Consider the following 14,385-nt stretch of genomic DNA (forward strand, 5'->3'; position numbering starts at 1 on the left):
TTAACGTTTGGGGTAGAACGATCCTTCTTCAGATTCTGCTAGACCTGCTAAGTTTTTCTAGAAATTTCCACATTTGTTTGTGATTTACAGCACAGTTCTTTTGGTTTTTAGAAACATTTAAAGGTTTGATTGACTTTTAGTGAGATCTTTGGACAAAGTCTTCAGATCAAAAGTTCCATCCATCTTTAGTCATTTATGCCCATTAAAGTTTGAGGGGGCTGGAAATAATTGAGGCAATTCTTGCATAATGAAGTAACAATGAAATTCTCCCAGAAATTAGAATCAACAAAACTGAAAAACATTAGTTACATTGGCAGCACAGTGGCGAGCACTGCTGCCTCACAGCGCCAGAGACCCGGGTTCAATTCCCACCTCAGACGACTGACTGTGTGGAGTTTGCACATTCTCCCAGTGTCTGCGTGGGTTTCCTCCCACAGTCCAAAAATGTGCAGGTTAGGTGAATTGGCCATGCTAAAATTGCCTGTAGTGTTAGGTGAAAGGGTAAATGTAGGGGAATGGGTATGGGTGGGTTGCTCCTCGGAGGGTCGGTGTGGACTTGTTGGGCTGAAGGACCTGTTTCCACACTAAGTAATCTAATCTAAAAAAAAAATGGACTACCAGAATCATCCACCCATCTTACAAATTTGAAATATTTAGCTTCCTTTTAAGAAGGAATAAAATATGCCTTACTTTGTCAAGCAACCAGATAGAGGTTAGGTGACTAAAATGGTGCAACCCTCAAGTTAGTTTGCCCCAGGATCAGGAAATGTTAACTTCAACTCAATTAACCACCAGTTTTCAACATTTGAGTCATACTTTAAATTGACTCGTTATGGACACTTGTGTTACAGCAAAATAGAATATTAAAACTTGCGTTTTAATATCCAATTCATGCTGTACACTAATATAGCACAACAATTTAATATTTAGCATGGAAATGGCCAATGAAGTAAGTTTGAGGGTGTTTAAGAGGAGCAGAAAATGCTGGAGGGGTTAGAAAGGTTTAGGGAGGGAATTCCAGAGCTCAGAATCTAGGAAGCGAAGGGCAAAATCTCCAGTCAAGTGACTTAAATCAGGTACATACATGAGATAAGAAGCGGAAGCAAGCAAGCATGTGGAAGGTTTAAGAGTGGTGGCAGTTAGAGATAGGAAAGGGTGATATCATGGAAGGATTTGATTGCAAGACTGAGAATAACCAGGGACCAATGTAGGTCAGTGAAGAGAGTAGTGCTAGATGATGAACAGGTCCTACTGCACCTGGGCTGAACAGTTTAAGAGGAATTCAACTTATGAAGGAAGGATGGAAGGTGTCAGGCCAACCAAGTCAGCATTGAAATAGTCATGTTAAACAAAGCAAATTTATACATGGAATTTTCATTAGAAACTGACAATATTACACAGAAAAAAAAAATTCCTTGATGATCAAGTAAAGAAAGTTAATTAAGGGGTTAAAAACAATTGTTAATACAATGACTGATCTTTTATGGTTTTGATGAGTCACCAGGGAAAAGGGTCATACTTATGGCCAAAGAGTAGAGCTTGTGCAAGAATCAAAGAACCGTTTCAATTTATCCAATGTTCGAACAAATGAATTGTCACTCAGTAATGGCTGTTGCAAAAGAACCATGGAAAATAAATGTGATAAATAAAATAAATGTGATAAATCAGAAACAACAGAACAGTTGGGAAGGGGTAGAGGTGCTGAGGTAGAGCGAGGTGTCATTACCACATTCATAGGACCTGATGAATCTTCAGATGCTGCTGCTGATTGGTAGTGTGGAAATGAGAACTAGAAGGGATAGAAGAAAAGACCTTGCACAAGTTCTGAGACCAGGAAAAGCCACTGTATATGATGTTCTAGAAACAGCTAACAGCCTCCTTCTATGCTATATAATTTTATAGTTCTATAGGAGATGCTTGCAACCAAGGACAGTCTGTCCAGTCTGAGTGGGATGTTCTTCACAGGGTTGGCACGGACTTGATGAGCCAAATGGCCTTTATCTGCACTATTCTACAATTCTATGACAGGAGGCTCAGCAAAAGGACAGTGAATCACAAATATGAAGATATCAAAAAAGTTTTTTTTTTAAATAAAGAAGAAAATGCCAGATTTTCAGGGTAAGAAAGCAGTACCAAAGGAGAGGGAATTATAAATAATCAGCTAGATTTGTTAACTAGAAGCAAAGTTGGTTGGGAAATCGTGTAGTGGAAACAGTGTCAAAAAATTAGGAGTGGACACTCATGGACAAGGTGAGCTCAGAAAGGACAAGGAAAGAAACTTGAGAAAGACAAGTTTGAGGCTGGGAAAGGAATCAGAGGATGTTGAATTGGTCCTTCTCATGGACCAAGTTTCAGACTAAGTACTTATTAGCAATAAGGCCGAAATGCACAGTGAAAGATGCGCCTTGTGAAAAAAAGGACTTAAGTAGAAGAGTACTAGGAGCTCTTTACATTCCAAAACAATCTTAGTTGAGGCGAGTCATATCAGACAATGAATGTGTAAACCAGTCATCTACCTGGACAGCACCTTTGAATTTAAGAAGCTGGAGATGACATATTTGACTGGGGTCAAGGGCATTAAAAATAAAAGAGGCGGTAACTGGCTCAATCAGCAGCCACAAAAATGTCAGTGACTGGGGCATCAAAGGCTAGATAACTAGAATTTCATTGTGCAAAGTACATTCATTTTTTTTGATACTCAAGAAAATTAGTAATCAAAAACAAAGGAGTTATAGATTGTGTACTAAAATATGAATCATACTGTGCACTGATCTGCAACGTAAACTTCCATGCTCCAGGTTTATCTCAATGACTTCTGAAGGTGCTTACTCTTAAGGTACAGTGCTTGGTGCAGATTTGACAACACAAATATCATTTTTCCAACTGTAAAAAAAAAGATAATTCAGCTAAATCCTACACTTTAGTGCATTGTATTTTCCAGCAGGAATCAGCAGACAGCAAACAAGTGTGGATAATATCCAAGGATCAAAGCATGGATCATATGCTAGCTGCTTGTTTGGTGAAAAATAAATTCAACAATTCAGTGCTAATCATGGATCAAATTCAGAGCTTCTTAGCTCAGATTCATAAGTACTGCATTAAGACATCTGAAAAAGGCAGAATTTAAGATTTATAATACTATTTTTTTGTTCACTCAGGGTACGTGGACATTGGTGGCTGCCTACCATTCAGTGCCCTTCCTTAGTTGACCTTGAGGTCTTGGTGGAACTGCCTTCGTGAACTGCTGCAGGCCATACAGTGTAGGTAGACCCACAACGTCATGAAGGAAGGAATTCCAGGTTTTTGATCAGCAGTGATATATTTCCAAGTCAGCATGATGAGCAGCTTGGAGAAGAACTTTCATTGATGATGATGTTCCCATGTATCTGTTGCCCTTGCCCTAGATTAAAGTAGTCCTGGGTTTGGAAGGTGCTGTCTGAGGAGCCTTGGCTGAACTTGTGCAGACCAAGTTGCTGATGCTGATTCAGGTACTGATGCTATTCAGTGCAAATGATGGACAGAACGGATGCTGCGCCAAATAGCTGCTTTGTGTGTGTTGTTGGAGCTGCACACATCCAGGCAGATGGGGACTATTCCATCACACTCCTGACTTGTTCTTGTAAATAGTGGTGGACAGTCAGGTGGTGAGTTACTAACTGCATTATTCTCAGCCCCTTGTAACTACTGTAATGGCATAGCTGTTTAGTCGAATTGCTGATCAATGGCAACCCCCAGGATGTTGATAGCGGGGGGGATTCAGTGATGGTAACACCAAGGAATGTCAAAAGGGTGATCAATGCCTGGCCAATAAGAGACAACTGAAACTTGCTGATATGGATCTGCTTCACTAATGCTCCAGACATAGGCCTGTGATATCATAGCAGATCAATTCCATTTACGCATTTCTCTCAGCAGAACTCACTGCTATACTAATAAAGTAGTATTGTGAATTATTAAAGCAAGGCTAAGTTATCTATATGTGATGCCAAATCAACACAGCTATTCACTGAAAAAGATTTCAAAAACCTGCATTTCCAATACACACCTATTATCTTCAATACATTATTATGATTGTAATGGCAATTACAATATCTTAAGCATAAAAACTCAGATTTTAATTAATTAAGAATTGGGGCTAAAAGGAGAGGGGAAAACATGAAGTGGTACTAGATTTGTATGCGGCCTTCTACAGAACCTGTAATCAGTATATTCATAATTGTCTTTTGTAATTCTGTATTATGTAGCACCAGGGTGGTCATATTATATGCAATTTATTAACACCTCAATTTTTCCAGCATGTATGATCTGGTGCCACAGTGGGCAATCCTTGTATTGAGGAGAAAGGTGAGGTCTGCAGATGCTGGAGATCAGAGCTGAAAATGTGTTGCTGGAAAAGCTCAGGTCAGGCAGCATCCAGGGAACAGGAGAATCGACATTTCAGGCATAAGCCCTTCTTCAGGAATGAGGAAAGTTTGTCATACTACATAACCTTTCCTCATTCCTGAAGAAGGGCTTATGCCCAAAACGTCGATTCTCCTGTTCCCTGGATGCTGCCTGACCTGCTGCGCTTTTCCAGCAACACATTTTCAATCCTTGGAATGACTCAGGCTTTTAGTGGAAATCACCACTTTCCTTTGACTACACAATCAGGTTCAATAAAAGAGAAACTTGCCTACAATAATTTGGAAAGTTGAAAATACCTGCAAAAACACAATTATAAATAACTTTTTAAAAACATACTGCTCTCAGGACAGTCAACTAACTTTGTTAGTTCCAAGGCTCTCTGAAACAAATGCATTCATTTCATCTCAGTCTCTAATATTGCTTTCAGTGGAATCTAGAGTGAACAAAGAAATGCTACAATGTACATTGGTCTAAAAAGGTTATGTAGTATGACAATTTTGTTTATGAGTGATTTAAAATATTTTAAGAAGCCTAGTTGGTCTTTAAAAACACTTGGATATTAATGAAGTAGGTGAAAAGCTTTTCACACATTCAGTTTGAACCAGATTTCCAAGCATCAACTGAAGCTTAATACATAATCTCTAACATCAATTTATATACTGTGCGTAAACTGAAATCTTATCATTAAAGAACATAGATTTAGAAGTTCTCCTACAGTGTAATCCATTTGACAATAATCAAGTGAAATGTCATGATTTGTCTGTCTAAAATCTAACTACACCAAATAAAATCATTTGGAATTGAAAACTACCTTAAGGACTTGCTTCTTCATGATTTGCAAACCAGTTGGGAAGAAATTGTATTAAAGTTTGATTATGTCAACAAAAGACCACTTAAAATATCTTGGGCTAATTCAAAACATGCTGCAGGATGGGGAGTCTTGTGAAACAGTGGTGCTATGCTACCTCTGGGTTAGAAAGCCTGGGTTCAAGTCCCATCTACTCCAGAGATGGGTCATAACATGTCTGATCATGTTCATTAAAAATATCCACAAGCTCAAGAACAAGAAGCAATGGTAGTCAAGTCAGAATTTATCAAAACGTCTTATCTAACCATGATCCTCAGTAATATTTGTTGAAAAGTTTAATCCCTTGTGTATTTAGAATATACAGCTCTCAGAAAACAATGTTTTTGAAAACATCCTCTAAGTTGATACAATTTCATTAGAACACCTTCTGGTCTTGAGCAATCAAACTAGTTTTGTTTAAAAAGATATCAAAAGTTTAAACACGAAGCTCTCTCAAAAACAAAATAGGATAAACAACATTTTAAAAATATTTTCCAAAGTCATTATGAAGCTTTGTTTACAAATTATTTATAGTTGGAGATTTTGATCCTCAAAAAACTTTTACAATGCCATTTTGTTAATATCTCTCTTACTAAATTATCAAAAGTTAAAGATTATAGAAGGAACAAATTATCAGGGCAGTGAAAGAACCTTAAACTTTTGGATTTATAGTTTGATCCTAAATATTTTGGTTTAGCATGAAAATACTTTGGTAACCTATGACCCAAAAAGCAGTTCAAGTACAATCCAAACAGATGAACAAAAATGTTACGAATGTACACAGAGATTTGACTTCAAAAGTAAATGTTAGGAAGATCATTTTGCATAGGTTGTGTTGCAAAACACCAAATCTGTAACCTAAGACAACAGGAAAAAATGCATAGCTTCCCCCAGTTCCAAATAAAAATGTTTGCAGCACATTTTGATGAAGGCAATTTATTTTTAACTAGGTAAAGTGCAATTAACTATATAATTATGCATCTGAACAAACAGAACTACACTATTACGAAAAAAAATCAGGTGACTTGGAACTTACTTTTTTGAAGGCTGATACATTCCTTTTGCCAACACACTCCCTGCAAAAACATCTATTATAGAAAAGATTTTCTGCAAATTCGAAGTTCAGAGCAAAGACACAGAAACTCAATTTTAGAATTCTAGGAATAAGCTAATTCTTGTATTCAATTTTGAATTGCACATCAGGATGGCCGGCTCTTCTGAATTGGTACATATCTGGAACTTAGGGAGATCACTTTCTCTGAAACCACAATTTCCCCCACACCATACATAACCTCCACTGCTCCCCCATTCCATCTCCGAGCCAGAAATCTTCCAAAATTGTTAAAAACACAAATACCTGCAACATATTTGGCAAGTTTACTTGGGTAAAAATGTCAAATACTTGAAACAAACCAAGTATGTAACTTGAATATGTTTATACCTAGAACATAACATATTTGACAAGGACAAATCATACCTGTTAGATTGGCGATGGCCACTGGTATTCCTTGCACCTGGAGTCCTCCTGAGCTCAAGCTGCCAATGTTGACTGTTTGAAGGTTAGGTACTGAGGCAAGTTGCGCAGCACTTAAGTTAATAGTACCGCCAGTGACAGTTACAGGGGTAATTTGGGCAATAGCCGTTTCACCAGAGTTACTTGAAGACACTGGGGTCACAGTCAGCTGTTGAGCGTTCTGGATCTGTACATTGGAAAGGTTCTGGATGTTCTGCAGCTGTATGGTTTGCCAGTTGATCTGCCCAGACGGTGTGATGCTCGGTGCCCGAATGATGACCTGAGTGGGGTTCTGCAGCGTGGACAGCTGAAGGGTCTGGGGTTGCACAGCTTGCAGGGCCTGCCCTTGGATGGTGGTGACGGTCTGTTGCTGCTGCTGCTGTGGGATCTGGGCCTGGACGATCTGCTGCTGCGGCTGGAGGGCAGACGGCAGTTGGAGCGGCTGGCCGCCTTCTGGAAGGTTCTGCAGGCCGTTGGGCTGAGCGGCGTCCCCTTCCCCTTCGGGGGCGGCCTGCGGTTCCTCCTCGGTGTTGTCCGAGCCGGCCGGCTCACTGAACACGGCGTCCGAGGTCTGCAGCAACGAAGGGGCGGCGGCGGTAACTCCGCCTGGCAGCGGGGAGGCGGAGGCGGAGGAGGAGGCCGGTGCAGCCTGAGGAGGAGGAGATTCGGGCGTGTTGTTCACCGCCGAGGCCCCGCCGGAGATGGGCGTGGACAAGGCCTGAGCCCCGCCGTTGGAGAGGCCGCCGTCCCCGGAAGGTTGGACGAACTGAATGGATCCTCCTCCGGCGGTGGCCGCCGCCATGTTGTTGATGGGCACGGCCAGAGTCACGCCGCCTCCCAGATTAATGGGCAGCGTGGCGACCATCTGAGCCTGAGCTCCGGAAATGTGAACGCCCTGCAGCTGCAGAGGGATGGACAGGCCGCCGCCGCCGCCGGTACCGGCCGCTCGGATCTGGATGGGCACGGCGTTGGCCAGGGACCCCGTTTGAGGGGAACCCCGGCTCGCCGGTGCCAGCAGGCTCCCCGCCGAGACGATCTGGATCGACTGCTGCTGCCCCTCGGCCCCCGCCGCCGAGATCACCTGATACTGCAGGCCGGAGGATGATGTGGAGGAGGAGGAGGAGGATGCTGACGCCGCCACCCCGGAGCCAGCGCTCACCACCATGGCCGCGTTCGGGAGGCTCTGCACCGGCACCACGTTGTACTGACCAGCCGCCGACACGACGGGCCGGATGCGGGGGTTGGGCGAGCCGGCCGCGACATCCTGTCCGCCGGTGCCGTTACTGCCGCCGCCTCCGTCGTCGTCGTTGTCGCAGCCGCCGCCGCCGCCGTCTTCTCCCTCAGCGCCGGCCGCCGACGCCCCTTGCTGCTGAACCGCGCCTTCTTTGGTCGTCGAGGGCCCGGCGGCTATGATCTGCCAGCCATTTCCCGACAGCTGAGCGGTGACCAACTCGAGTTGTTGTTGTTGCTGCTGCTGCTGCTGGACCGCTCCCGAGCTCTGGTCGATCACGAGCTGACCGCCCTGGAGCGCGGTGGAGGCGGCGACGGCCGCCCCTTCCGCCGGCCCCGGGGATCCGATCTTGCTGCAAGTGGCTGCGAGGAGGGCGAGAGGAGAGGGCTGGGTGTCCTACCCACACAGACACACAGTGGGCGGGTTTAGAAAGGAAAGAGTGGGTGTGAATTTACATTAGCACAAAAAAAGGGGCTTCACTCAGGAAGTACAGAGCAATTAACGACAAAAACAGTTGCATTTCGATCGTTACAACAAATTTTAAAAGCGTACATTTCTAGTTTGCTTCATCAGGAAGTAGCTGCTCAGATCTGCAGGAGAAAAATGGCTTCACGTACAAATGCAACACAGACAAGTGGTTAGCAACATTAGTTCAGCAGCAGTTCTAGCAGAGCAAGCATTTTCATTTAAACGCGTAAAAATAAAATGTTACACGCGTATAAAGGTCTGGATTTGAAAATTTAGTTTCCATTACCTGTGAGCCTGATGTTTTGATTTGCAAATATTCACCAGGTTTCCCTCCTTCAGTTAGGGTGGCCATACTTTCCTCCTTTTGATCTGTGAACAAAAAAATACAAATAATCGTAATAAAATAAGTTCATTTTTTTGTGAACTGTACGTTACTTTCACATAGTTGTCTCAATCAACCCATCAATTCCCTAGGAAGGGAGGGGAGCAAAAAACAGAAACGTGGTTTGAAACCCGACCCAGTGGATACAAAGTAACACCCAAAAGAGGGTTGTCTCAAGACAACTCACTACTGTAGATTCTTGGTGTCAGGCTGATCAATTAGCAGAAAGCTTGTCACCAAGGTAAATTGACTTTTTCCCTCTTGTTTTTTTTTAAGGAGGGAGGGATAGAGGGAGGGTTACGTACCACTCATTCTGCATTGCTTAAGAAGGGGAAAAAAAATAAGGCCAATACAAAATGTAGGCAGAACAAGGCAGGGCTGGCCCTTTCTTTCCACGAATGGCTGTTTGCGTAGGACGGAATAATCAGGTTCCTCTTGATTGACGGAAATGGAACTGGGAGGCGGCGCCTCGAACCCGGCGACAGCACCAACGAACCCAGAGACTTGACGTGCCGAGCTCGATCCGCAGGCTTGATTGGCTCTGCGGCAGTGGGGCTGGAATGGCAGGGGCGGTGCGCAAAGCACGCTGGGAATTGTAGTTCCTCTCCTGATAAAGAGCCCGGTTGGTCGAGACGAGGACTTCAGCTCCCATGGCGGGGCTGACACGCATGCGCACTGGGTGCAGTCGGTGAGTTGACGCGTTCCCCGCCCCAGTTCTGCCCTTCCCCTCCCCCTACATCATGGGAGGATGGGCGGAAGGGAACAAAGGCGGTGCTTTGTGCTATGGGTGGGTGGGCGTTTTTACATTGACTGCATCTAAAGCATTAGGGTTGTATTTCTCTCGATTTAGACTTCTGATGTCGATATCTAAAGTTTTTAGGAGGCATTTAAATCCTGCCATAGATTAATGGAAACCATAGATGTTGTTTTGTAATGTAGGTGCAGGAGATTTTGTATTGCAGATATTGAGTGGATGCAAATTTTGTACTGCAGGTGCAGGGTGGTTGCAGTTGTGTAAAGTAGGCAAGTGAAATTGCAGAAACTCTGGATGCTATTTCACTGTATCTTCGGTTGGTGATATTCTGAGGACTGCAAATATTATCCTATGTGATGAATCTATTAATTATAGTTCAAACATTTTTAAAAGACTTTGGTTTTATTTTAGATAAAATTGAATGTGCTTGCATGTGTATATGTATTTCTAAAAACACCACAATAGGTTTGTTTCCAAAATGTAAATCTGTAAGATTAGAGAGAGTGGCAGGGTGAATACAGAAATTGCTAAAGACCATGTCGTCTAATGTGTTGTTCTCCAGGTTTTGATGTTAAGAACAATGTTGATCAGATGGACTTTGACATATGGGGCATAATTTCAAAGTTTGCTAACTATACTAAACTGTGGATATAATAGGAGGGTAGTAATAATAGACTACTGAAAAAAATGTATTTCAAACAGAAGGCAGATTGACTGCAATGCAGAGAAATGTGAAATGATGCATTTTGGTAGGAAAATTGAGAGACGCAGTGCAAAATTTATAGATACAATTTTAAAGTTTTGATAAATATCATTGGAAGTGATCATCACTGGTAAAGCTAAGAACAGAAAATCTTTGCATAAATCTTTGCAATGGCTGGTTCTTTTAGAAAAGCATTTGGAATCCTTGACGTTAATAAAGTCAGATATTAAAGTAAGGAAGTTTAACTAAATAAATCTTTATAGACCGTGTTTAGACTTCAAATGAGATATTGTATTGAATTCTGGTCGCCATGTTTTAAGAAGGATGTTAAGACCTTGGATACCATGTCGGAGAGATTTTCTGTAATTGTACCAGGAATGAGGAATCTGTCCTATTGAGAAACTAAGGTTCATGTCCTTAGTAGTGAAATTAGATTAGATTAGATTACTTACAGTGTGGAAACAGGCCCTTTGGCCCAACAAGTCCACACCGCCCCGCCGAAGCGCAACCCACCATACCCCTACATTTACCCCTTACCTAACACTACGGGAAATTTAGCATGGCCAATTCACCTGACCTGCACATCTTTGGACTGTGGGAGGAAACCGGAGTACCCGGAGGAAACCCACGCAGACACGGGGAGAATGTGCAAACTCCACACAGTCAGTCTCCTGAGGCGGGAATTGAACCTGGCGCTGTGAGGCAGCAGTGCTAACCACTGTGCCACCGTGCCGCCCACAAATATTAGAGTAAGAGTTAATAGAGTACTCAAAATCATGCATAGTTTAAGTAGGGTAACAAAAGTATGTGGACCAAACAACAACAGAATGCCTGATATCTATAGGGCACAGATAAGATGATTTAATATTGAGGCATAAGAACCTAGGCAACATGAGGAAACTATTTATTACACTGTGATTTGGAATCCATTCCCTGAAAAGGTTGTTAGAATAGATTCAAAAATGACATTTGGAAAGAAATTGTATAAATATTTGAAGGGCAGATGGGGTAAGAGTGAGATGGTGGGACTATTTGAATAGCTCATCCAAAGTGCCAGCGCAGGCATTCATTCGATGCCTCTGTGATGCACAGTGTCATTTTTGTAAGGCATATGTGCAGAGCTGGAGGCAATTTTGTGATGCAAAGAGGATGAATGGATGAAGTTTCTAAAGAATGGGTGAAGAAATTGGCTAGATATGATTTTATAATATACTGTGAGAATGATGTTTTGCTATTGTGGTGTGTGTATATGCGAGAACAATATTGTAACATGTCAGGGGAATGCAGTTTTGTTCTATGCTCAGGTGGAAGGGTGGGGGTGCAATTTTGACTGAGGTTGAGGAAAATACAAACAGTTTACACTCCTGGAGATTAGCTTGGGCCACTGGGGTGCTGTTTTGACCCAGTCTTTAATGATTGTAACTCTAAACCCAGTGTGCTTTTGAAAATATCATTTCATTGAATGCTGATTTATTTCAGAACAGTATTCCAGATACTATACCAGGAATATGTGACAAATCTTGGCTTTGGAGATGGGTCGTTCATGTGTGGAATGAACTTCTTGAGGAAGTGATGGATGTAGGTATGATTACAATATGTAAAAGATATTTGGATAAGTACATTGATAGGAAATATTTGGAGGGATAAGGGCCAGAATCAGGCAGATGGGATTAGTTCAGTTTGGGATTATGTTTGGCATAGACTGATGGGTCTGTTTCTGTGCTACATGATTCTATGTAACCACATGAACAGATCAGGATAGAATATGTAATGAATGCAGGAATTGGACTAGTTAAGTGTGTGTAAAAAGGGGATTATGGAGGGAATATGTGCCCCACTCCATAGTTGTGTTTGTACATGACAGCTCACTTGTTATATCTTTGAGGGGCACTAAGCACAATTTTTGAATTGTGTTTTACCAACATCATTCAATGCCAGACAATAATGTGAGGGGAATTTTGAGGATTGGAACTTTTGCAAATATATTTGTGTGAAAATACTGTAACTGACTGGTACTTTGCCTACACTATAGACCATATTGTTTGCTATATGTATTTTCGCACGCTCCTGAATTTAAATCCTGTTACACAGATTATATTTATATGTCACCTCTCCTATGCTTTAAGACATTAAAGTGCCAAGAATTATGTACTACAATAAGTATCAAAAAGAATGAGTTCCCTTTCTAAATGTAAATGTGACTATCCAAATGACAATGTGCCTTCTTTAATTATTTAGGTGGGTTCCACATTCAACTCAACCTGTATTTGGAATGAACATTTTGTTTTACAGCGCCTCTGCAGTGGGGCATAAAAGCTACTGATAATGACCAAAGCATTTACTTTTAGAATTCTACAGTTTTGGCTTTTAGAATATTCAGTGTGTAAAAATTCATGCACTGAAACTGACAGGCCACATGATGATTACTTCATTAGTTGTCACATAACTAAAGTTCTTATTGAAAATAACTCCTGGGGTAAGAAGAGAGTCAAGCTGGACTTGATTTGCAATTGGGATGAAATTTCTGGCCAGAGTTGTTAATTATCTTCTAGCTAGTAGTTATTACAACTTACATCTTTCAGAATGGAATTGGATTTATTTCAGAACAGTATTCCAGATACTATACCAGGAATATGTGGCAAATCATGGCTATGGAGATGGGTAGTGCACATGTGGAATGAACTTCCTGAGGGAGTGGTGGATGTAGATATGATTACATGTATAGAACATTTGAATAAGTACATGCATAGGAAATATTTGGAGGGATATGGGCCAGAAGCAGGCAGATGGGGCTAGTTCAGTTTGGGATTATGTTTGGCATAGACCGAAGGGTCTGTCTCTGTGCTCTATGACACTATGTAACCACATATGAACAGAATAGGATAGAATATGTAACAAATGTAGGAATTGGACCAGTTAAAAGTGTGTATAAAAAGGGATTATGGTGGGAGTATGTGCTTCACTCCATAGTTGTGTTTGTGCATGAGAGCTCTTTGAGTGGCAGTAAGCACAATCTTTGAATTGTGCTGTACCAACATCATCACAAAAAAACTCACTATATTGTTAGGCAGCCAGGTAATCCAGAAATAAAGACACTGATGCTTTGATTCTGCATCTAGGATTCTCTTCCATGTGACTCCTGAGCCCCTGACCTTGGTTGTTTCTTTATCTCACAAACCTCAATGGGCAAATCAACAGCTGGCTCACCCATGATTATTGGACCCCTGAGACATTTATTTTGTTAGAGATATGTGTGTGTATGGTGGAAGAGTTTTCAGTGCAGGAGTTATCTCTGAATAGGTTGTTAGAAACAGAAATGAAAATTTGCTAAATGTTTTCCTCTATATCACAATTTAGTTTATATCGCAGGATGTTAACCCAGTAGCTAATGTTGCATAATTCAAACAAACTTTGCCCTTGAAGCCTGCTCGGCCATCTACTAAAATCCTGGCTGATCTTTTGTGGCCTCAATTCTGTATTCCTGCCTATCCCCCAAAACCTTTCTCCCCCTTTATCAACCACCTCATGAAGGAGCAGCGCTCTGAAAACTAGTGCTTCCAAATAAACCTGTTGGACTGTAACGTGGTGTGGTGTGATTTTTAATATTATACACAGTACTCTAGGTGTAATGTCACATTTCCTGAAGGACAACCTCTTGTAATTTGTATTCAATCCCCACTCAATAAACAAAAACATTCTATTAGCTTTCTTCATCATTTGTTGTACCGGCATGCTAACCCTTGTCAAAGTTTGCTCTACGACTCTGGTTCTCTCTGCATATGAGCTCTGCAATTTCTCCCCATTTTGATGATACATTTGTTTTTTATTCTTCTTGCCAAAATGGACAATTTCACGTTTTCCCATATTTATACTCCATTTTCTAAATCTTTGTCTTTACCTCTCACCTATCCTATCTATTTTCCCTTGATAGTCTCCTTATTTCCTCTTCACAGCTTCCTTTCCTATCTATCTTTGTATCACTGGCAAATTTAGCAACCATAATCATCAGTCCTTCACTCAAGTCATTTACATAAATTGTTCCATCACTGATCCCTTAGTGCATCACTCATTACATCTTGCCAA

General features: G+C 41.7%; 1 protein-coding gene across 1 annotated transcript in view; it reads right to left on the reverse strand.

Annotated features, from left to right (window-relative positions):
- Positions 1–9,270, reverse strand: part of sp4 (sp4 transcription factor) — a 55,657-nt gene extending 46,387 nt beyond the window's left edge. Inside the window, exons 1-3 of the mRNA XM_043689804.2 lie at positions 9,151–9,270; positions 8,750–8,832; positions 6,729–8,391 (exon numbers count right to left, since the gene is read on the reverse strand). Of these exons, the coding sequence (XP_043545739.2) occupies positions 6,729–8,391; positions 8,750–8,832; positions 9,151–9,157 (1,753 nt within the window). The 5' untranslated portion in view covers positions 9,158–9,270. The remainder of the gene's footprint in view (positions 1–6,728; positions 8,392–8,749; positions 8,833–9,150) is intronic.
- Between the last annotated feature and the right edge of the window lie 5,115 nt (positions 9,271–14,385).

Source organism: Chiloscyllium plagiosum, unplaced genomic scaffold (genome assembly GCF_037043375.1).
Source record: "Chiloscyllium plagiosum isolate Xiang-an unplaced genomic scaffold, Cpla_swu_hap1 HiC_scaffold_5, whole genome shotgun sequence".
Lineage (NCBI taxonomy): Eukaryota > Metazoa > Chordata > Chondrichthyes > Orectolobiformes > Hemiscylliidae > Chiloscyllium > Chiloscyllium plagiosum.